The 24927-nt window shown below is 34.1% G+C and overlaps 1 protein-coding gene across 2 annotated transcripts in view; it reads left to right on the top strand.

Moving 5' to 3' along the window:
• Positions 1 to 24927, top strand: part of PKHD1L1 (PKHD1 like 1) — a 167713-nt gene that overhangs the window by 113130 nt on the left and 29656 nt on the right. For both annotated transcript variants that reach the window (XM_028852869.2, XM_015145876.3), the window contains exons 55-67: positions 18 to 166; positions 1456 to 1585; positions 3013 to 3131; positions 5028 to 5157; positions 6634 to 6807; positions 9852 to 9955; positions 10868 to 10997; positions 11772 to 11893; positions 13565 to 13655; positions 16803 to 16951; positions 17033 to 17155; positions 17717 to 17828; positions 17908 to 18024. In XM_028852869.2, the coding sequence (XP_028708702.2) occupies positions 18 to 166; positions 1456 to 1585; positions 3013 to 3131; positions 5028 to 5157; positions 6634 to 6807; positions 9852 to 9955; positions 10868 to 10997; positions 11772 to 11893; positions 13565 to 13655; positions 16803 to 16951; positions 17033 to 17155; positions 17717 to 17828; positions 17908 to 18024 (1650 nt within the window). The remainder of the gene's footprint in view (positions 1 to 17; positions 167 to 1455; positions 1586 to 3012; positions 3132 to 5027; positions 5158 to 6633; positions 6808 to 9851; positions 9956 to 10867; positions 10998 to 11771; positions 11894 to 13564; positions 13656 to 16802; positions 16952 to 17032; positions 17156 to 17716; positions 17829 to 17907; positions 18025 to 24927) is intronic.

A 24927-nucleotide genomic window follows, 5' to 3' on the forward strand; every position in this document is an offset into this window, starting at 1 on the left:
AAAGTATTGTTTTATAGGAACATGGATTGTAGCTGACATAGATATGCCATCAATGGAAAGACTCATTATTTGGGGGGTTCTAGAACTGGAAGATAAATATAATGTAGGAGCTGCAGAATCTTCTTACAGAGAAGTTGTTTTGAATGCTACCTACATATCACTGCAGGTAAGAATGAGGGCCTTATAGTTTATATCTTTATTAATCTAATTCTAAGATGTATATTTACTCAAATAATAAGAAGGAAGCATATTTAATTGGTGTGAATAAAAAGTACAACTGGCTCTAGCCCATTAAATGTGAGTCTCAGGTAAGTCCAGTATATTTCTGTTCTCCTTTAAATTACGAACTAAACATTTCTTAGGAGTAGTTATTATGGGATTCTTAAGTTTGCAGTTAGCCCAGTTTCAATTCTGCGTAGAATATCTGTGTCATTATGAGGTCAGGCTAAACCAACAGCTTGTTCCAACAAAGAGTCCTAGGAGTTCCGAAAAAATTAAAAGAATTTAAGCCTTTTGTTTTTTAAAGAAAACAAACAGTATTAAAAAAAAAAACCCAAAGAGATATAAATAGAATTATGAAAGCAAGAGAAAATAAATCAAAATGTTACAGTTATTCAGAACAATCCCCACATTCCTTGTAAACCCCGGATGGTCTTGAACCTGTACCAGCTTAATCAGCTCGATTGTTCTGTCAGTCTTGTAATATTGTTTATGAAAAAGAATAGCTTAGCCAAAAAGCTATTAAGCATCATTAAAATAATAAGTAGTTAGAATTATTATTATTTCTTTGAGAGAAGGAATAAAGTCCAGAAACTTGGTTATTAATATTTTTAAAGTACATCATATTTTGATTAGATGAATGGCTTTAAGGTAAATTAAAGTTACAACTGATCTTTACCTCATTGTTTTTTAGTTGGGTAACCATGGGTAAGTTATTTGACCTCTTTCATCATTAGTTTTCTCACCTGTGAAATAACGATAATAATACTAATTCATGATTTTGGTGTAAAGAAAGGTTAAATGATATAATATATGTGAAGCCTTAGTGTTGGAAATAGCAAGCATTTAATGATAGCTGTTAGTATTAACAATGACGACTCATAAATGGCATAGCTTGGGTGTAAGCGTGAAGAGTATATCTTACGTATGGGATATTACGTTCAAATACATTATGGTCTGTTCAAACACCACTAGTTTAAGTCTTGTGAAATCTCAGTTTTAGGTCTGCTTCTGTCCATAAGTAGATACTGAATTTGACCTTTGAAAAATCATTTAAACTGCCTATCCAAAAGTGAAATTAAAGTCACTTCCAGTTATAATGCTGTTCTTTATATAACAAAACTCATTCCTTTTTACTAGGGGAGACTTCCAGTGACTTCTTAATTTCTTTTTTATGGGTGGATTTTTTTTTCCTGGTCAATTTTTAAGTATTAACAATTTTCTGCTTTATTTCAGGGAGGTAGATTAATCGGTGGCTGGGAAGATAACCCTTTTAAAGGAGACTTAAAGATTGTTCTGAGAGGAAATCATACTACCCCAGACTGGGCTCTTCCAGAAGGACCAAATCTAGGGGCAAAGGTCTTAGGTGTGTGTCTACATACCAGAAGTGTCACATCTGTTTTGAGAATCTACTTTAAAATATATGGCACTAAAGTACCTATCAGTTCACAATGATAAATACTTTATCATAATAAGTACTTCTGATATAAAAGTGTCAGAAGCTTTTACAGAAATTTATTTTTATTTACAAAGGGTTATAGAAGTGGCAGAGATTTTTAGAATTAAATCACATCACATTTCACCAGGTAGAAACAGATATAAATGTGCATATTTTAAACCAAAATGTAATTTATTACAAAACTAATATTAACAAATCTCTGTGTGTGTATATTATTTTTCCAATCTGGTTTTCTTCATACAGTTTTCTTTATGTAAGCAAAACTATGTTTCACATTTTTTCACTTTAAAAGGTAACTTTCCTACACATTATTCCATTTATAGTATTAATAAATAATCTGTGGATCAGTTGACTCTGCAATCAATTACCCAATCACAGCTATTGCTGAGATTTAATTTCCCAGTTGCATTGGTGTACTGTGGATATTCTTATTTGAGCTCGGAAAGCAAATGGCTTGAAAGAGTTTAACCTGGTCACAATTAAGAACTGTTTATATGAATGGTACTGCATATTTATTTAGGAGACACATATAAGCATGTGCTACCATTGTTTTACTGTACGATTTCTAAAACTGACACCAAGTAAATAAGGGGCTAAAAATTGCTTGAGATTGAATTAGCTCACCATTCACAAATGTCCTGAAGCAGACAAATTCAATCTTTAAAAAAAATTACATGTTTTAATTTCAAAAGTAATATATTAAACAACATAGAACAATATCAAGAAAACATATCTGTAAAGAATATACATCTTTCTAATTCTCTTTTAAGGACACTAGCATTAGTTAAAATTTTTTGTGTGTCTTCCTATGTTTTTATCTAGGATGCCTATATTCATATTACATATACTGATTTGTGGTGATAGTATTGTTCCTTTCATAAAACATGGTCAAACTAAGTATATTATTATGCAATTTTCTTTTCTCAGTGAACATATTATGATAATCTTTCCTGATCAAAATGTACAGATAAAACTCTTTTTTATAGCCTATTATTCTACAGTATTAGTATATTAAACTTTATTCCATCCTTTTCCTTTTGATGTATATTTGGATTAATTCCAGTTTCCTCATGTTTCTAAATATTACTGTGGTAAGCATCTTCATTCATGTACTCTTGTATACTGGCTTTAATGTCTATGAGCCAGAGTTCCAGAAGTGGGTTAAAGGGTCAAAGTCTTCTTACATGGCTCCAAGCAGAGAGCACCAATTCATTCCTTTCATTCTAAAATGTTTAATCACATAATAAAATATATCAATGAACATTTTCATTTTATACTAGCACCTAACTCAGTACTGTGTGGTGAATAAATAGGAGTGTGCTTTTCTTCTTTAGGGGTGTTTGGTGAGCTAGATCTTCATGGAATTCCACGTTCAATATATAAAACTAAGCTCTCAGAAACTGCAGATGCAGGTTCCAACGTCCTGTCTCTGATGGATGCTGTGGATTGGCAGGTAGAGAAAATAATTATGTAATGGAACATGAATATATACAGTGGGTCAGCTGAAAAAATGTCTGTTCTACTCTCATGGGCATTCATTTTATCATGTATTTAGCCAGATGAAAAATGGGTATTTTGCAATAAGCTTGCAAAAATTGACCTGATAGGAGGCATTTAAAAATTGTGGCTTCAATGGTCCTTTAAAATAAATAGAGAACATTATGTCTGTGTGCATATATACATATGTATGTATATTGTATTTATATATATTTTATGACTATATATTATGTATATACATTTTATGACATATATGACTGTAGATTAGTCATATATGACTTATATATTATGTATATAGAAGCTAATATATAATATATAAGTCATAAAAATGCATATAAATTAGTCATATTTTATATTAATATATGTCATATAAGAAAAATATGAATATTTTTGGATAAAATTAAAATTACTATTAGTCATTGAAATGTATATATAATATATTAGTCATATTTTATAGTAATGTATATTAGTCATAAAAGAAGAATATGAACATTTTTGGATAAAATTATTTATTATAAATTCTTACAAAACAGAAAATGGAATTATTTAAAATATATTTTATTATCTTGGTTACCTCTTCACTTCTAATTTATGATTTTACATGTTAAGAATTTGAAAAGAAAACAAATTCTGACACCCAATGATATCCATATACTGCCTGTGTTAAATGAGATCTTTTAATAAAGTATAAATGGTAGCAATTCTCATCTCTACTGTGCTCATAAACCATGCACAAGCCATAGAGTCCACATGTTTTAAAATACAGTTTTTAATGCCAAAAAGTTAGAGAAATGAATGGATTTCATCTCCAAGCTCTCAGATCTCAGCCAGTTTCTTTCTGGTGAGAACAAGCTTTAGACTCACAGAACAAAGGGAGCCTTAGTTTGAGCAAATCAATGCAAATCATCAAAACATTTGGGTTTGCTCCCTTAGTGTAGTTTATAATGGGTAAATAGAAAGAGGGTTTATTGAGAAGTATTATGATCTATTTGCAATATGTTTTTATTTGCGATAGTTCTGGTGTGATTACTTTTTAAAGAGAATAATTAAGTGATTTTGATATCCTTATTATTTATCCAATTAATACTGTCTGCAAATTTTGTATCAAAGTAATATTTAACCAAGTGTCACACGTTTTTCTAGGCATTCGGGATTTAGTGGTGAAGAAATTTGTCCAAGCTATAACAGAACTTCCTTTGGAGTGGGAGAGTCAGATACTAAATGAACAAATAAATATCTATTAATTTCAGATTATGTGCATGATGAAGGAAATAAAACAAGTAGTGTGATAGAGACTGCCATGGCAAAGAGTAGCAGATAACATTGAATATTCCAGAGACGGTCTTTGTCAAGGGTACATCTGAGAAGAGATTTGGATGATAAGGAGGAGCTCAATATACAAAGTTCTAGGACTTAGCCTTGCCCTTTAACTTTTCTCAGGCTTTTCTGCCTTTCAGAAATAACAAGTGAGAGTTAATTGTACTAAACAAACAAACAAAAAACTAGGGAAAAAAATTCAACTCTTAATAATATTGTCCTGATCAGTTCTTAATAAAAATGTGAGTATGTTTGCTTTGATGTCTTTACTTTTTTAGAAAGGTATATTGCTGTGATTTTACTAAACGGCTGAGTTAAAGTTAAGAAAATGCTCAGATAATTCAAAATTTATAATTCTTAATATCAAACACAAGCATATATATTTTAGAGACTTTAATGTACTGTTTATTCTTTCTGATAATACTGTAATTGCCAATGAGATATAAATTAAATTTGAATTATTTAATAATGATATCAAGAAATATAAACCTATTTTTAAAATTGTTCTCAAATTTGGCACTTGAATTTTTCTAAGGAGGGAGAAGAGATTGTGATAACAACCACAAGCTATGATTTCCACCAGACAGAAACAAGAAGTATCGTTAAAATCCTGCATGATCATAAAATTCTCATTCTTAATGATAGCCTTTCCTATACTCACTTAGGTAAGTGGATGCTTTTTAATCAAATAGATATATAATTGTATTGAAAGATTCACATTTTCTCTGTAATTATAATTCTTTGATAAAACATGTCACAAATATGTTAAAGGAGCATTTTATTCAGATTGGCAATGATACCCAGTGAGCGCTGCTCTTTCTCTGTTGGTTACCGATAGTCCCCGCTATGTGCTTTCATTCATTCAGCAAATATTCAGCAAAGACCTAGTGTATGACATTTTATAGGGTAAGGTTCAACACTTTCTGTTTAAAGCAAGCTTCTAGGTGATTCTTGTTCACACTGAAATTTGAGAATCCTTTATCCAAAAGCCTTGTTGTCCTAAACTGTTTCATGGATATAGTCTTTAGTGGTAAATGCATTTAGACAAGTAACAATGGAAAGATAAAACTATAATTGTTGAGGAAAGAAGGAATAAGCATGATCTGAAGATGAGTTTTCCACTTACAGGAGTAGGGCCTTCCCAGCACTCCAGCCTTTCCCCATTTGGCATGGTACCTTCATCCAAATCTCAGGAAGTGGGAGCAGACAGTAGTGTAAAGTTAGAAAATCCTTTCAGATGCCCCTGATGCTCACATGAACTCCAGATGCAAGACAGCATGATAGACTAGCAGACGTTTGACTTGCATGAAAAAGAAACTGAAAAGAACTTCTTAAAGCAGTACTTTGATAGAAGTGCATGTGTCTATAATTCTGTATCATATATTTTCTTTAAATCTAAAGAAAAGTTTTATTTGAAAAATGTTTCATTGTAATTAGTTGTAAAACAGTTGGTTTTTGAAGTTTGACATTATAGATTCTTTCATTTAAAATATCAAGCATTATTCTCTGTTTGAAATGCACCTGCTTGTCTTAAAGTTTTGAATAACATTTTGTAAAATGTGGCATGTAATCTAGGTTATGTTTTGCAAATTGTTAAGATGTAAATGTACAGATGGTATTGGATATGCTACTACCTATTGATAAAGAATCTTGTGGTTGATATAAAATATGCCACAGAGAAAGTGGAACAAACCAAGGTTTAGGTGGCGGGAGTGTTAATTGCCATGCATTGTTGATTCTCCTCCTAGCTTTGGACAAATTCTTTTACTTCTCTATATTTCCTCATCTATTAAAATTACAATACACTTCTCAATTTGCCATACAACAGGGTTTTCATGTGTAATTTGAAGTGATTATATACTACCTTCAAGATTTGTTAAGTAGTAACTTTATACTTGCTGATGATAATAATTTTGATGTAAATAGAGGAAATATTTTTGGTTATATTTCATTTTATAAATATGAATATCATAATATCAGACTGCCATCTATATATGTTTAAACATGTAAATCTAATAATTCATGCATTCATGTTGAATTTTGGCTTATTAGAAAGCTGTTTAGCATATGAACTGCAAAGGAACTAGTAAAGACAGATATTTCTCAGCACTGGCAATAATCTAGCTGCCTTTACGCTGCAGCTGAAAAATACCATGTCCCTGGAACTGGTGAGAGCTACATGTTAGCAGCTGATGTTGGGATACTGAGTAGGAACATCAAAATAATTGGTGAAGATTACCCAGGTTGGTCCGAGGACTCTTTTGGAGCACGCATACTGGTTGGCTCATTCACTGAAAACATGATGACATTTAAAGGTTAGTATAAATTCAGTTTATTTTTCTAAATGAGCTATAACATGATCTCATCTATATTTAGTCAGCTCTTACATAATTCTCACTTTTTAAATAAGATTATGTGGGAAAATAAAACATAAAAAGTGATTATGTAGCCCAGGTGTTACCTTCCAAGTAAATTCTCTTAAATTACTGCTTTTACTTTTATCTTCACAGACAAAATGAATTATCAAATTAACAATGACCTTCGGTAACAGCTAGACCAGTCTTTCACCTAACAGAGATAATTTTATAATAAGTACCGCAGATCATTTGTTGCTTTTGTTTTGGTTTAAGGAAAATTTCAAGCATACACCAAAAATAGAGAAAACAATATAATGAATCCCAGTGTACTAATCACCAGCTTCAACGATGATCAGCTTTGGCCAATCTTGTTTCACCTACACCTCCATCCACTTTCTACATGCTCCTGGATTGTATTGAAGCAACCACACATTATATCATCTAGAAGTATTTTAGTGTGTAAGACATTGTAGAAAACATCAACAAATATCAGACCTAAAAATGTTAATTTCTTAATAATAATTTCTTATCAAATGATAGTTCAAATTTCCCCAGTATCCTCCTTCCTTTCCTCCTTCCCTTCCTTCCTCCCTCCCTCCCTTCCTCCCTTCCTCCATCCTTCCTTCCTTCCTTCCATCCATCCTCTTGTTTCAAATAAGGATCTAAATAAGATCCACATTTCAACTGGTTATGAATCTTAAATCTCTGATTCATTCCTCTCTCCTTGCATTTTATCTATAAAAGAAGTTGGTCCTCTAATTCTGTGGAGTTTCCAACATTCTGGAATTTAGTGATTGCATTCCTGAAATTTAACTTGTTCTCGTCTCCCTGTATTTCCTATGCCTAGGTGATCTAAAACTAGAGGCTTCAGGCTCAATTTTTAGGCAAGAATTATGCCAGACAGCGTGTCTCAGGCCTGTAATCCCAGCACTTTGGGAGGCCAAGGTGGGAGGACTGCTTGAGGCCAGGAGTTTGAAATCAGCCTAGGCAATAACCCAATTGCAAAAAAAAAAAAAAGGAAAAGGTACAGTTGGTAGTGTATTTTTCCATCAGTAAATACATAATGTATGATTGTTTCTCTTCTTACAATGCTAATAGCTACTAATTAACATTGCCTAGATTCATTAAATCATTAAGATTTAAAATTTCCTCCTCATTTATAATGAAGAAAATCTCCTCTAAACAACCATTTGACTGCACTGAAAAATACTTCGTATAGGAAATACAGGAAAAAATGCTTGATTTTTCCTCATATTGACTAGGTTTCAAAATAATATGTTTGTTCCCAAGCATCCTCCAAAGGTGACAGGGAGTTTTTGGTTTGTTGTTAGTATCATTATGTGCTCCTGGGTCAAAACATATTTGACCTGTTCAAATCCATTGTGATTGTTAATCTGATTAATACTCAGAATGCTCCTTTATTGACTTTCAGAACCTTTTCATGTTGATGCCTGTCTTCTTGACATGAGTTAATTTTCTAAGCCTCTTTACTTTCTGATACGGGAAGCACATACTGTAATTTTTTTCTAAGACTGGAACTCAATTGTTCCTCCAAGTAATTCTGGTTCTTTTTATTGGAAGATGTTATTTGGATCCCACAATCTGGGTACTAGGACTAGAGCATCCATTCTTGATTTGAACTGTTGCTGCAGGTACTCACTTGTTCAAAACACTGCCTATTTCATTTTGCAATGGATCTATTCTAGAAAATCTTTATATTGAGAAAACAGCAATCTCGCTACAGCCTCTACTTGTTGTTCATAATCTGCCAGAGGAAGTTTAACTGATGATGATGGTGCTGCTGCTGCTGCTAATGATGGTGATGGTAATGATGATCATGACACAAGATCACGGGCACTGTGCTAGGCATTAAACACGTACTATCTCATTTAATCCTCATAATGTTATGGCATAAATATTATCCCTCTTTTAAAGATGAAGAAACAGATGAATAAAGGGGTACAGTTGCTTTGATCTTGAATATTAATCTGTGTCTTTCTCACTTCAAATTCGGTGAAGAACCCTGACAGTCTTTCCTTGCTCCTATATATTGTTTTGTGATGTGAGTAAAGATAACATATCTGTGGCTTTTGTAAGCCCAGGTGGTTTATAGTAATCATGTCTTCTCTATCATTATCTCAATTTTTCATATCTTTTCAACCATGTATATAAGAATTGGCTCATGGATTTCAAGGTAGGCTTTCTCTTCTAGTACAAAATAACTCTTCTCCAACACATTCTATTAAGTATCATTTTTTGAACAAATAATATTCTCTTTGGTTATTTTCCAGCCATGAATTCCTGGGCCTCAGTTTTTTTTTTTTTTAACTACATGATAGAGATATAAAAGTTCCTAACTCACAGGGTGCTTTGTGAGAATTAAACCCCATATTGTCTGTTATGCATTTAGTGCAGCACTTGACACAGAGCAATCTCTCATCGATTGTTATTGCTGTTATTAGTAGTCTGTAAAATTACCCTTTGTCACCTCGATGGTACTTATAAGCTGACCAGCAGATAATTGGCAACACATATTCTGAAAGAGATTATAAAAGATAATGCCCTTAAAAGCTCTTTATGGCATCAAAAGGGAAATGTAAGGTAAATTATATCTTATGCCTTATGCCATACATTCTTAATTCGAAAATATCACCCCCCACCCCAGGAGGAAACACTTAGTTCTGGGGGTGGGGGCAAAAAACATAGATATTACAATGGTTTGTGGTCCTCCAAAAGGCCACTGTACACTAACAGATATATGGTATATATGCGTTATTAAAATTTTGTGGGAGAGTGCAGGCTATTAAGAAAAAAAATGTTGAAAAGGGCTATTTGTGAGTACAATGAAAAGAGGTCTGAGAAATACTACTTCTTCTGGATTAAAGGAGCAAAGAATAACTAATGATTTTTTCATGAAAAATTTGAACTTTGTGTAGCTTTTCAAAAATGTTTTATTCCAACTGTTTTAAGAAAAACAAATTTTAAATCTTTCCCTACCTTAGGAAATGCAAGAATAAATAATGTGGAATTTTATCACAGTGGTCAAGAAGGCTTCAGGGATAGCACAGATCCAAGATATGCTGTAACGTTTCTTAACCTAGGACAGGTTTGTGCTTTATTTTTAATTTTGTGTATATTAAAAATACGTAAACTATTTTTATTTTCACGTGACTTCTAAATGGCCACATCTTATATTAGCTAAAATTATAATCTAATATAATAAAACTTTCTTGGCATTAACTTTTTAGACCTATATATGTAGGATTTGATTCCATCCATATTGTGTACTTATTTAAGGCCAGTAAAAATCACAGGAAAAGTAGTATAGAGGGTGAAAAAATTGAAGATCTATAATAGTGGTTTATATATCCACTTTATTTTGCAATGACCAAAAACATTTTTCCAAATGGTTTCTATTAAACAAAGAGAGTATTGCTCAAACTTCTCAAATGAAATGCATGTCTGATCTATGCCTCCATCAACAGTGGGAAAATAAATATTCCTAGAGGGCTGGTGATTTAAGAAAAATGAGAGACAGGATATCTCTTAGTAGAAATAAATAAATAATCTTTTAGGTTTAAATTGAAACCCCAAACCTGTTCACTGAATGGTTCCTATAGACATTTGAATAGTAACTCCTTGCCTAAAGGATTTTTTGTAATTAAAAAAAATCCCTGTCATCATGAACTATTCTTAAAAAAGTAATTTTTAGCACCTTAGCATTTTATAAGTGATAATAGGAATATAAATGCATAGAAAAGCACTTAAGAATTTTGAATCTGCATTTAAAGTAAGCATATATATTTAATATATCTAATAATAAATTCAGATACATGGAAATTTGCATATTTTATATATGGATATATTAAAGATTTATGGAGAAATCATCTTTAAGAGAAAGTGAATTGAGTATTGATGATTGATCAAGATTTACTGAAAATCATTTACTTCAATTTTTTTCTTTAAATATATTGTAATTTTATTTTTAAAATGTTCTCTGTATTCCAATGTTTTATAGATTCAAGAACACGGTTCATCCTATATTCGAGGCTGTGCTTTTCACCATGGCTTCTCTCCAGCAATTGGTGTATTTGGGACAGATGGATTGGACATAGATGACAACATAATTTACTTTACAGTGGGAGAAGGTAATATAATAATATTTTGGTCCAAATTACATGTCCTGTGGAGGCTTTCTTATCTGTAAACTCTAGAGCCATACTGCCCAATTGATCTTTCTGTGAGGATGGAAATGGTCTATATTTATGCTGTCTAATAATAGTAATTACTAAATCACATGTGTCTATTGAGCACTTGAATTATGGCTAGGAGCTGAATTGTGACTGAGGAAATGAACTTTCAATTTTAATGGTACATAATTTAATTGCACTTAATATACATTTAAATAGCCACATGTGGCTATGGCTATCATATTAGACAATATAGCCCTATAACATGGAAGAATTTTTACCAGACCACATTCTTATATGAGTTATCTAATCACTAATTATTTAAATGTAATACTCCTCACATATAAATCACAAATATTATTACAAATAAAGTTTATATACAACTTTAGACATATTATATTGATTTTTGTCAGTATAAAGTATAATAAACTTATTTAATTTATATAAAAGCTGTGGGTTTGTTAAATAAAATCTGAGATGGACCCTGTGAACCCACATATTTAACAAGCACCCCAGAAGATTCTAATTCAGGTAGTCTATTAAAGAGGGAGAGTTCATTATCAAAGAGTTCAGAGGAATCTTTCAAAAATCTAAGAGGATCATTTGTCAGGCTCAAAGTAGAAAAATAATTTTATGGAAAACCAAAAGACATTACTCATAATAGTCATTTCAAATTGACTTATGTATTTTGGAGATTTTCTTTCCTTTTTTTCTTTTTTTCTTTTTTAACAGGTATAAGAATATGGGGGAATGCCAACCAAGTCCGAGGGAATTTGGTTGCACTTTCGGTTTGGCCAGGAACCTATCAGAACAGAAAAGATTTAAGTTCAACTCTCTGGCATGCAGCAATTGAGGTAATGAGAACAAACTTATAATTATACTAACTTATAATGATATCAGTGATTGAAAAAATATAATAAAATGAGCTAACTAAAGGAGTGAATGCACTTTTAAAAAGATGATGTAAGTTTCGGTAGCCATTGGTGTATTTTTTTCTGTTGATGTCTATTGGTTTAAATAGTTCTCTTACCTCCTTTCTTCTCCAACATTATTTCAAGTTCCAGTACAGGGCCTCTTTGCTGCTAGTACTTGACTGAGTGCTTTTGGCATATTACTACTTAATTCTGAATTTAGTTTCCTCCCTAAAAATGAAAATAGACAATGAAATCTCTAAAATCCTTTTCTCATCTAAAATGGTCATGATTCTACATGCAAGGTTATTATACTTATCTGATATTACTAATTGGAACCTTCTTGTTTCCCATGAAGTTTCTTCAATTACTGTAAGTGTTTGTTTAGATATAGAGTAAGATTACAAACAAGAAAAGAGAAAGTGGAGGAGATACCTTCCTCCTGCCTTTACCTATGACATAGAATCGAAAGAAATTAAAAATAGTTACCTTTGAAAGATGGGATAAGGATTGAGTTTTTTTTTTTTTTTTTTTTTTTGCACAACTATTAATACCTTAAGGTAAAATCTGAAAACTGAAATTTGGCACATATTTATGAGGTAAAAAATAATCTCTTTTTATCTGTTTATACATATTAAATGTCAATTCCAAATCTTTAAGGCTATTTGTGTCTTTTGAAAGAAAAGGTACTTAATTGACATTTATGAATTCATGTGACTCTATTTTAATCAAAATATTTAAAAATAAATGTGTTTAATACGATTGCAACTTTTGACTGTTTTGCTGACACCATAGGCAAGAATGATATGTGTGCTGTATGCTTCCATTTTTTTCTACTTTGACTTGGCTTATAAAATAAAATTGTTTAGTAATTACCTAACACTCATGCTAACCTACTTTGTGATTATAGCAAATGTTATGTAAACTAGTCAATGTCTCCACTGAATTTTATGATCCACTGTCATTGCCTCAGTTGTCTTTTTTAAAATAAATTAATCAAATTGGTAACAAAACATAACTAAAAAGAGCCTGTAAAAAGAGCTTGCACCTGTAATCCTAGCTACTTGGGAGGTTAAGAGGATTGCTTAAGCTTAGGAGTTTGAGACCTACCTGGGCAACATAGCGAGACCCTGTCTCAAAAAATATATATATACACACATAATTTTATATGAATATATATTTATATTAAACATATATAAATATAATATATAAATATATATTTATCACTTTTTCAGTGATCACAAATTCCTGAACAAAGTATTAACATTCTTGTTACCTTGTTATAATACTGGAACTTGTTCTGTGCCTTGTAAATTTTAAACCACATTCAGTGGATTTTGTGACTGAAATAAGAAATAATCTCTTCAATGTAGTTTTTAAATGAAGTCCAGGCTATAGTACTTAATGATGGTTTTCCACCAAGAACCTAGTGTAATTTCAGTACATCACTTGTAATTAAGTTTGAATGGGGTAAATAATAAATTAAATTTTTCCTCCTGAAAATGTAGTCATAATTAAAGGTTTTCATAAGTATATTGTCATATAATTACTCTCAATTTATATAAATGTTTACTAGCCTGATGCACAGTATTTTCTTTTAAATCATTGCACTAGATAAATAGAGGGACCAATACAGTTTTACAGAATAATGTAGTTGCTGGATTTGGAAGAGCAGGATACCGCATTGATGGTGAACCTTGCCCAGGTAAGTCTTTTAAACCACGAATTGCTAAAACTAGGAAATAACTTGTCCAAAATTGTTAAAATAAATAATTATTGTTTGTTAATTCAATATATAATATCTTTTCCTTCTGGTCACTGAAATAACTCAACAAGATAAATTATTTCAAGATAACATTGGATCTAAAAAAATAAATAGGTTTCTAAGGAAAACTTTATTTTCCCAAGTTTATGATCCCAAAACTCCAACAGCAACTTGAGTTGTTGATTTGGTTGGCATTGGGACAGTAAGTACCTCATCCCACCACCATTTTTACAAAAACAGCACTTATTATAGAGATACATGTTGACATACACCATTATTTTAACTTCTACTTTGATAGAATAAATGTTCACTATTCATATGTTAAACCTGCATGCATCAAAAAGTCAATGAACATGAACAGACACTTCTCAAATATAGATTTCTCTATATTAGATTAGTAAAAATTAAGAACTAACTGAGCATCTACTCTTTTGACAAGGCTGTAGGGAAAGCAAAACATTTACACCTTGCTGGTTGAAGGACAAAAGAGTATCATCTCTGCTTAGGGTAACATGACAACATCTACCAAAATAACACATGCATTTACCTTTGACTCAGCATTTCCACTTCTATGAATCTAGCTAACAGTTGCCTTTACAAACTTAGAAAATTATTTATGAACAAGGTTATTCATCACAGCATTGTCTGTACTAGCAGAAAACCGAAAGCCATTTGTGTCCCCCAGTGGTAGAATAGTTATATAAAGCCAGACAATGGAACACTAGACTACTCGAAGAAAGACGGCAGAAGAGTTCAATGTATTGATATGAAGAACTCTCTAGAATATTCTTAAGTGCTAACTGGAGAGTGCAAAATAGTTTATATAATACTATTTTAGGTATAATACATATAAAATATGTTTTGTGGAAGAAAGGGAAGGAATCAGAATGTATATGGTATTTGTATTTACATAGGAAAAGTATAAAAATCATAGAAAGTAATTGAGAACAAGGGAACTCAGTACTTATAATTGTATACTTTTTCAATAACCTCTATATTTTCAACCATGTAAATAAATTATTACGAGATCAAAAAAGTAAAATACATAATAAATCTGCAGACTTTACCCCTCAATAAATTTAAAGAAAGTTAAAGAAAATGGGACTTTCTCTGGGAAATGTAGGTCCCTTCCAGAATTAATTAAAAAAAAAAATCTCAGTATAGTTACTTTATAACAGCTTTATTTGGCATGATTTACATAGCATAAAATTCATCTTTTAAAAAATACACTAGTTAAAAGTGTGTTTATTTTTAAGATTCTTTGAATCAGCATTTTTTTTCTGTCAATTCAAACATTTTTAGACTTAAGCAGGTTTTATTCTTGTTCAAAATACATTTTGAAGGAATAAAAACTACTTTGTCAACATACTTAACTGATTCCTTGATATATGCTCTTGTTAAATATTTTAGTTCCCAACCACTTGAAGTGGCTTTTCTTTGACTTAAAATTTTAAAATATATAATTTCTTTACAACTTCAACAAAGTTATCCTTATGGATTTTTCAACATCAAAATGTGATCTTTGAATATGAGTATTTACTAGTATGTATAATGCTATGTAATGCATTTTTCAATGACTATGTTGATATTCCTAAATAATTGAGACTATTTATAAGGAGATTTTAGAGTTATAGCAACTGAGATATGAAACATCACAGAGGAATGAAGCATTTACGTTCCCGTAATGGTACATCAATTTATTCAATCCATCCCCCAGACAAGAGTCTGGGAAGCTCAGGATAGTGAAATACACCGGGTTCAGGGGTGAAACCCTATCTGTCCATGCATCTATTATTGTGTGACTCTAAGGGAGAGAAATGTGAAAATCTTCTTATGCAGGAAAATTATCAAAACCAGGAAGATCATAAATAAAATGTAAAACCCAAAGGACTAGGAAGAAGGGAAAATCAATAGAAGATAAAAGGAAACAGATGCCAGGGAACCTGAGCAGGAGAGCTGGTATTAAATACAATTTAGGAGACGGTGCTGCTCTTTATAGACAGTCCTCCAATTCATGACTGTTTGGGGAGGCAGTTATTAAGGTTATTGAACTGATTTGGACATAAGTAAAACTTTCATTAAAATCCCGTTTGTTCTACATATTAATAATGAGTATAGTTGCCATTTATTGAGAGTATTTGCTACGCACTTTATGTGGGTGATTTCTTTTTATTTTGAAACAATTCTGAATTAATCATTAAAACTTTTTACATATGAGGAAACTAAGGTCCTAAAACAACTTTCCCAAGATAATGCCTACACCAATTGTTAAAATATTTAAAGACCACCTATCTCTGTACAACCTTCTAGGCTCCAAGAAATGACGGTGAATGAGCTAGGTGCAATGTCTTCTCTTATGAAGCTTACATATTACTAGGAGAGAAGAGATGGATAATTCACAAATAATTAATAATAAAAATATCAAGTGAAAGGAATTTTAATTGCAATGTAAAGTGACTGAGGTGTTATTTTGAATCAGGTATTTAGGGAAGGTCTTTTAAGGAAGTGACATTTGACTTGCAAATGGGATGGCCAGAAGGACATAGCAATGGAAAGATGTTTAGGGGGAGCATTTCACAGACAGTAAGCTGTACCATTGTGTTTCAAGTTTAGGCTTATTTCTATCTAAATCCCATTCTCTTTCTAATTAAATTAATGTTTACTTTAATCAGACAAAATAATGTAAGGGTGTTAACACTAAATTTTGTAAATGAGTATACAGTTATTTTAAATAACAGTGAAGAGACTAGTTAGATAAAATTAAATACTAATTAGAATAAGCCAGGCGAGGTGGGGCATGCCTGTAGTCCCAGCTACTCAGGAGGCCAAGGCAGGAAGATGGCTTGAGTTTGAGACCAGTTTGAGCAACATAGTGAGACTCTATCTTGAGAACATTTAAAGGAAAACACTAAATAGAGTGAACCATAAATGGTAGAGCCATAAAAATATTTGATCATATTAAACCTGATATCAGAATTATGTATGCAATTTTGAAAAGAATTTTGTTAACTTTAATCGATACTGCTTATTAAAACTATGTGACATGAACTGTAGCGTTCATTCTCTGGTTCTATATTTCCTTCCAAGGCCAGTTTAATCCCGTGGAAAAGTGGTTTGACAATGAAGCCCATGGGGGTTTATATGGTATCTATATGAACCAAGATGGCCTTCCTGGATGTTCTCTTATACAAGGATTTACCATTTGGACATGCTGGGATTATGGAATTTATTTTCAGGTAATTACGATTAAAGATGGTGATTTTTAATTTGTTTTATGATTGTCCTTAGTATTATGTAACCTGTAAATTCTGTTGCAGACCACAGAGAGTGTGCACATTTATAATGTGACCCTGGTTGACAATGGAATGGCCATTTTTCCAATGATTTACATGCCAGCTGCTATATCACACAAAATTTCCAGTAAAAAAGTACAAATTAAGGTAAGAAATTAATACAGCCACACCATGGGGAAAAAAATAACTCAGAGAAGGGTAGAATTACTGAAGGACTAATAAGAATAATCTCCTTAACTTCTATCTGTCTCACCCACACCTCCCTGCCTTTGTTCCCACTGCCCTCTGCTTAAAAAACTGTTCATTCTTATCCCTCCTCCTCCCTTCCCTCTTCTTGTTTATCACCTGCTAATCTTGCAATAGTAATTTTCACTCCCTCTATGAAGTTTTATCTGAGCCAGTTTAGGTGGTAATGACACTTCCTCCACTTTTTTGTTCCTTCTGTTCCCTGGATGTGTTTATCACAGAAACACAGTATGTCCTTACATATAATTATTTACATGTCTGTCTTCCCTCTCCTATTCTCAGTGTTTTTCCAGTTGGGGTTGCAATCACACTTTTTTCATCTTTGTTTAATGAATGATCCACTTTTTGAATTTATACTTTGTGTTTTATTTACTACAGTAGAATTCAGTATTATTCATTATCATGTTTTATTTTAGTAAGAGCTATTATTAATGCTATATTGGTTGGCTTATTTCCAAACAGAGCTCATTAATTGTTGGAAGTAGCCCTGGGTTTAATTGCTCTGATGTCCTAACTAATGATGATCCCAATATTGAACTCACTGCTGCTCATCGGAGTCCTAGATCTCCATCAGGTGAAAAATTTGAAACTTTAATGTTGGTGTTCATATGAGTGCATATTCAATTTTCATTAACTTTTTTTTTTGGTAAAAGGTGGGAGAAGTGGGATTTGTTGGCCTACCTTTGCTTCAGCTCATAACATGGCACCCCGAAAGCCCCATGCAGGGATCATGAGTTACAATGCCATCAGTGGCCTTTTGGACATCTCAGGCAAGTACACAATCTTTTATAAATCTTCTCAATGAATTTCTGTAAAGAATATGTAGAGGGTAACTAATAATGTTTCATTGTCAGTAAAAATGATTTAAGTGAATTTTTATAGCAATCTGCTTAATATGACAAATCAGACATTAGAGTCAATTTCGAGAATGGTTCCTTGGCAGGATTCTTATACTGTATGTTGAAGAATTGATGTTAAATTTTCCTTCTAAAACAACAACAACAAAACACTGTATTGTGATTTAATATTAATTAATTTGTATAATTTTAAAAGCCTTTTCATGTGAGTGGGATTATATATTATCATCCCATTTTAAAATTTAAGAACCTTAAGCTCATAGAACTTTAGTGCCTGGCCGAATTCCCACAGCTATTGGCACAGCTAGGATTAGCATCAAAATCTTCTGATTCAAACTCCACTGCTCTTTCACTGAACCAGGATGGCTGCTTAGAAATGTAAAATAATTATATAGAAATTAATGTAGTAAACACATCAATTATTTTCATTTGGCCTATTAAATAACACTGTGCATTTCCTGTTGTAATGGAGCAAGTCTCCCTTCCAGGATAATTTTAACCAGTGTCTCTTTGAAGAAAGTAGTTCAATACGTTAGACATCTAAGTTTTCACAGATTCTTCCTCACAACTTTAGATCCCAGAAATGTGAAACAAATGGGCAACATTTTTAAGTGTTAATTGCAATGATGATACCCTTCCAGGAAATTGTATAACATGCTACATAGGTTGTAATTGAACATATATGGCTTTTAATAAACAATATGCTCCAGAATATTATAAATATCATGTGGCAATGAAACTGCCCTTATGAAATGAAGCCTTAAAATTGAAGTTTATGGAAAGAACACGAATAACTATTATTCTTTCATAAGATATAGTCTTTTAAAATAACATATGAAAGTTAGTTGACTTAGATTCCCTAGAAACAGCCTTAGATGAGGACTTTTATATTAGTGGCTTCTTGGAATGCCTAGTAGAAAGGGAAGAAAGAGAACAGGGCAAGGGAAGTTGCTAAGCAAGGATGTGACATGAGCTGTAGGGTAGCTTCACTTGATGCCACTGGGAAACTCTGGAATGTAAGTTAAAATTGCCACGGAGTTGATCTCACATTTGGCGAGGTGGGTGGGGGACGGTAGTCATTTGTATCCCCATGTTAGTTTTTGGTTACAGCTGCCCCTATGGGGAGGACCTTAATTTCCCAGGTATGTGGTTCCTTTTTGGCTAAGCTAATTGTCTGGGAAAAAGGACAGTTGTTAACAGCCAATTATTCCAAGAGATGAGAAATGGGTGTACCAGCCTTTATCCACTTCAGTCCTCTCTTGGGATCCCTGGGATCTACTTGCTTTTTTCATTGTTACTTACATTAAGTTATTCTACCAGGACTGATTTCTCCCAAATTCTGCATGGTCACAATTTCTGGGAAAAACTTTAAGAAGTGGGTTAGTGGTCACACTGCCACAGCTGGTCCCTAAACCATAAATGATACTCATCATTTCTCTCATCCATTGCCCTTTCTAAATTTCTGTCTTCCCTGGCTAACACTTCTGCTTGTCAAGATGGCTTGCTTGGTAGAATGGCTCAGATCCTTATCCCTGTTATAAATAGGCCCCTGGTCCATGGTGGCTCATGCCTGTAATCCCAGTACTTTGGAAGGCCAAGGCAGATGAATCATGAGGTCAGGAGTTCAAGACCAGCCTGGCCAACATGGTGAAACCCCAACTCTACTAAAAATACAAAAAAATTAGCTAGGCATAATGGCGGGTGCCTGTAATCCCAGCTACTTGGGAGGCTAAGGCAGGAGAACTGCTCAAACCTGGGAGGCCGAGGTTACAGTGAGACGAGATCACACCACTATACTCCAGCCTGGGCAACAGAGTGAAACTTTGTCTGAAAAAAAAAAAAGTCCCTGGTTTCTGTGCCTTTATGAAGCCATGACTTCTGTACTTGCCATTTTACAACTAATAGTGGGCATATACCCTGGTGGATCACGTGAGTGCATCCTGCCATCATTCTATAGAATAGGCCTACCTCTGCATGGTGATCAGGGTCAGTTACTTCTGCCAGATGGTAAAACCTTCTTTGTCTGATGAGAAGCCTGCAGTAACCATGAGGTAGGTATAGCTTTATTTTTTTGAGTTACTTACTGTATGTCCTGCTGAAAACACGTCTCATCTGGGAACTAAGACCTCCAGACTCATAGAACCTAAAATTTTAGTATTGGAAACACAAGTTTCCCAAGTGAACTTCCAGGGATAATGGTGAAAAAAGTTACTCCTACTTCTTGCCTTTGGTACCAGCACCCATGAATTCTATATTTTTGATATTTACCACCATATAATGTCTTTTGTTTTAGGTTAATAACACATGTTTTGCAGGTTGTTATTTCCAAAGCTGACAGCTCAGCTGTGCCTTCAAGAGTCTATTCCATCAGTCTGTTGGAGTGATTCTCCAGATGCTGTATTGTATGATTGCAGCAATTCTTCCATTGTGATCCCATTGTCTTATGCTCACCTCGTACCTATTTTGTTGAACATGAGATCTTTGGTCTAGGGTGATGTTATGCAGGAGCTCATGCCATTAGATCACTTTGTGAGTCCTAGTATGGTGGTGCTAACTGAAGCCCTATAAGAAAAAAAACTCCCACCAGGAATACATGTCAGTACTACTCAGCATGAATTGTTACCCTTTCCAGGGTGGAATAAATCCAGTGTCACTAACTTTAAGTAAATGTTTGATTTCCTGAGGAATGGTAGTATACTAAAGACTTCATTTTAATTTCTGTGCTGGGCAATTTGGGTCAGACATTAAGTAGTGGAAGTAGCTCCACTAACCTTGGAAGGAAGAAGGCCATGCTGTTGGAGCCATGCATAGCCTCCATCTCCACCAAAAAGGCTACTCAATTCATAAGCTGATTTGTAAGGGCTGGGGTGGCTGAGGACAGAGATTAACTGACATTTGTTGGACAAATCATCCTGCCCATTTGGTTTTTCAGGTACTCTTCTGTATTGAATGCTTATTGGTAGGCAATAGCATGCCTTTGTACCCATATTGACAGATATAGCCACAAGATTTTTTCCTGAACATCCAGTCTACTTTCTTCCAGGCCCCTTACCAACGAGCTAAGCCACTCATCACTACCCAGGAGTCCATATTTATCCTTACCTTTGATAAATTCTCTCTCCACAAAAAGTAGATGATCCTGTGTACCACCCAAATTTCTCTTAATTGGAAAGATCTTCCCACACCACACCACCCCACACTCATTCAAGGCCACCTCTGAGTTGGGCTGAAATGCATTGGAATTATATAATACATCCATTTCAATATTCCCATTTTTGAGCCTTTGACCTGCATTTTTCTCACAACATGTCATGGAAATTTGGGCATTTCTACTTAATGTGTGCCATCACTATTTCCAAGCTTTTAAAAGTCATTCCGCAATAGGAACAGCTCCAGTCTCCAACTCCCAGCGCAAGCGACACCGAAGACCGGGGATTTCTGCATTTTCAACTGAGCCTCTGCTGCTGATACCCAGGCAAACAGGGTCTGGAGTGGACCTCAAGCAATCTCCAACAGACCTACAGCTCAGGGTCCTGTCTGTTAGAAGGAAAACTATCAAACAGGAAGGACACCTACACCAAAACCCCACCAGTACATCACCATCATCAAAGACCAGAGGCAGATAAAACCACAAAGATGGGGAAAAAGCAGGGCAGAAAAGCTGGAAATTCAAAAAATAAGAGCGCATCTCCCCCGGCAAAGGAGCGCAGCTCATCGCCAGCAACGGATCAAAGCTGGACGGAGAATGACTTTGACGAGATGAGAGAAGAAGGCTTCAGTCCATCAAATTTCTCAGAGCTAAAGGAGGAATTACGTACCCAGCGCAAAGAAACTAAAAATCTTGAAAAAAAAGTGGAAGAATTGATGGCTAGAGTAATTAATGCAGAGAAGGTCATAAACGAAATGAAAGAGATGAAAACCATGACACGAGAAATACGTGACAAATGCACAAGCTTCAGTAACCGACTCGATCAACTGGAAGAAAGAGTGTCAGCGATTGAGGATCAAATGAATGAAATGAAGCGAGAAGAGAAACCAAAAGAAAAAAGAAGAAAAAGAAATGAACAAAGCCTGCAAGAAGTATGGGATTATGTAAAAAGACCAAATCTACGTCTGATTGGGGTGCCTGAAAGTGAGGGGGAAAATGGAACCAAGTTGGAAAACACTCTTCAGGATATCATCCAGGAGAACTTCCCCAACCTAGTAGGGCAGGCCAACATTCAAATCCAGGAAATACAGAGAACGCCACAAAGATACTCCTCGAGAAGAGCAACTCCAAGACACATAATTGCCAGATTCACCAAAGTTGAAATGAAGGAAAAAATCTTAAGGGCAACCAGAGAGAAAGGTCGGGTTACCCACAAAGGGAAGCCCATCAGACTAACAGCAGATCTCTCGGCAGAAACTCTACAAGCCAGAAGAGAGTGGGGGCCAATATTCAACATTCTTAAAGAAAAGAATTTTAAACCCAGAATTTCATATCCAGCCAAACTAAGTTTCATAAGTGAAGGAGAAATAAAATCCTTTACAGATAAGCAAATGCTTAGAGATTTTGTCACCACTAGGCCTGCCTTACAAGAGACCCTGAAGGAAGCACTCAACATGGAAAGGAACAACCGGTACCAGCCATCGCAAAAATATGCCAAAATGTAAAGACCATCGAGGCTAGGAAGAAACTGCATCAACTAACGAGCAAAATAACCAGTTAATATCATAATGGCAGGATCAAGTTCACACATAACAATCTTAACCTTAAATGTAAATGGACTAAATGCTCCAATTAAAAGACACAGACTGGCAAACTGGATAAAGAGTCAAGACCCATCAGTCTGCTGTATTCAGGAGACCCATCTCACATGCAGAGACATACATAGGCTCAAAATAAAGGGATGGAGGAAGATTTACCAAGCAAATGGAGAACAAAAAAAAGCGGGGGTTGCAATACTAGTCTCTGATAAAACAGACTTTAAACCATCAAAGATCAAAAGAGACAAAGAAGGCCATTACATAATGGTAAAAGGATCAATTCAACAGGAAGAGCTAACTATCCTAAATATATATGCACCCAATACAGGAGCACCCAGATTCATAAAGCAAGTCCTTAGAGACTTACAAAGAGACTTAGACTCCCATACAATAATAATGGGAGACTTCAACACTCCACTGTCAACATTAGACAGATCAACGAGACAGAAAGTCAACAAGGATATCCAGGAATTGAACTCATCTCTGCAGCAAGCAGACCTAATAGACATCTATAGAACTCTCCACCCCAAATCAACAGAATATACATTCTTCTCAGCACCACATCGTACTTACTCCAAAATTGACCACATAATTGGAAGTAAAGCACTCCTCAGCAAATGTACAAGAACAGAAATTATAACAAACTGTCTCTCAGACCACAGTGCAATCAAACTAGAACTCAGGACTAAGAAACTCAATCAAAACCGCTCAACTACATGGAAACTGAACAACCTGCTCCTGAATGACTACTGGGTACATAACGAAATGAAGGCAGAAATAAAGATGTTCTTTGAAACCAATGAGAACAAAGATACAACATACCAGAATCTCTGGGACACATTTAAAGCAGTGTGTAGAGGGAAATTTATAGCACTAAATGCCCACAAGAGAAAGCAGGAAAGATCTAAAATTGACACTCTAACATCGCAATTAAAAGAACTAGAGAAGCAAGAGCAAACACATTCGAAAGCTAGCAGAAGGCAAGACATAACTAAGATCAGAGCAGAACTGAAGGAGATACAGACACAAAAAACCCTCCAAAAAATCAATGAATCCAGGAGTTGGTTTTTTGAAAAGATCAACAAAATTGACAGACCACTAGCAAGACTAATAAAGAAGAAAAGAGAGAAGAATCAAATTGACGCAATTAAAAATGATAAAGGGGATATCACCACCGACCCCACAGAAATACAAACTACCATCAGAGAATACTATAAACGCCTCTACGCAAATAAACTGGAAAATCTAGAAGAAATGGATAATTTCCTGGACACTTACACTCTTCCAAGACTAAACCAGGAAGAAGTTGAATCCCTGAATAGACCAATAGCAGGCTCTGAAATTGAGGCAATAATTAATAGCCTGCCAACCAAAAAAAGTCCAGGACCAGATGGATTCACAGCTGAATTCTACCAGAGGTACAAGGAGGAGTTGGTACCATTCCTTCTGAAACTATTCCAATCAATAGAAAAAGAGGGAATCCTCCCTAACTCATTTTATGAGGCCAACATCATCCTGATACCAAAGCCTGGCAGAGACACAACAAAAAAAGAGAATTTTAGACCAATATCCCTGATGAACATCGATGCAAAAATCCTCAGTAAAATTCTGGCAAACCGGATTCAGCAACACATCAAAAAGCTTATCCACCATGATCAAGTGGGCTTCATCCCTGGGATGCAAGGCTGGTTCAACATTCGCAAATCAATAAACATAATCCAGCATATAAACAGAACCAAAGACAAGAACCACATGATTATCTCAATAGATGCAGAAAAGGCTTTTGACAAAATTCAACAGCCCTTCATGCTAAAAACGCTCAATAAATTCAGTATTGATGGAATGTACCTCAAAATCATCAGAGCTATTTATGACAAACCCACAGCCAATATCATACTGAATGGGCAAAAACTGGAAAAATTCCCTTTGAAAACTGGCACAAGACAGGGATGCCCTCTCTCACCACTCCTATTCAACATAGTGTTGGAAGTTCTGGCTAGGGCAATTAGGCAAGAGAAAGAAATCAAGGGTATTCAGTTAGGAAAAGAAGAAGTCAAATTGTCCCTGTTT

Source organism: Macaca mulatta, chromosome 8 (assembly GCF_049350105.2).
Source record: "Macaca mulatta isolate MMU2019108-1 chromosome 8, T2T-MMU8v2.0, whole genome shotgun sequence".
NCBI lineage: Eukaryota > Metazoa > Chordata > Mammalia > Primates > Cercopithecidae > Macaca > Macaca mulatta.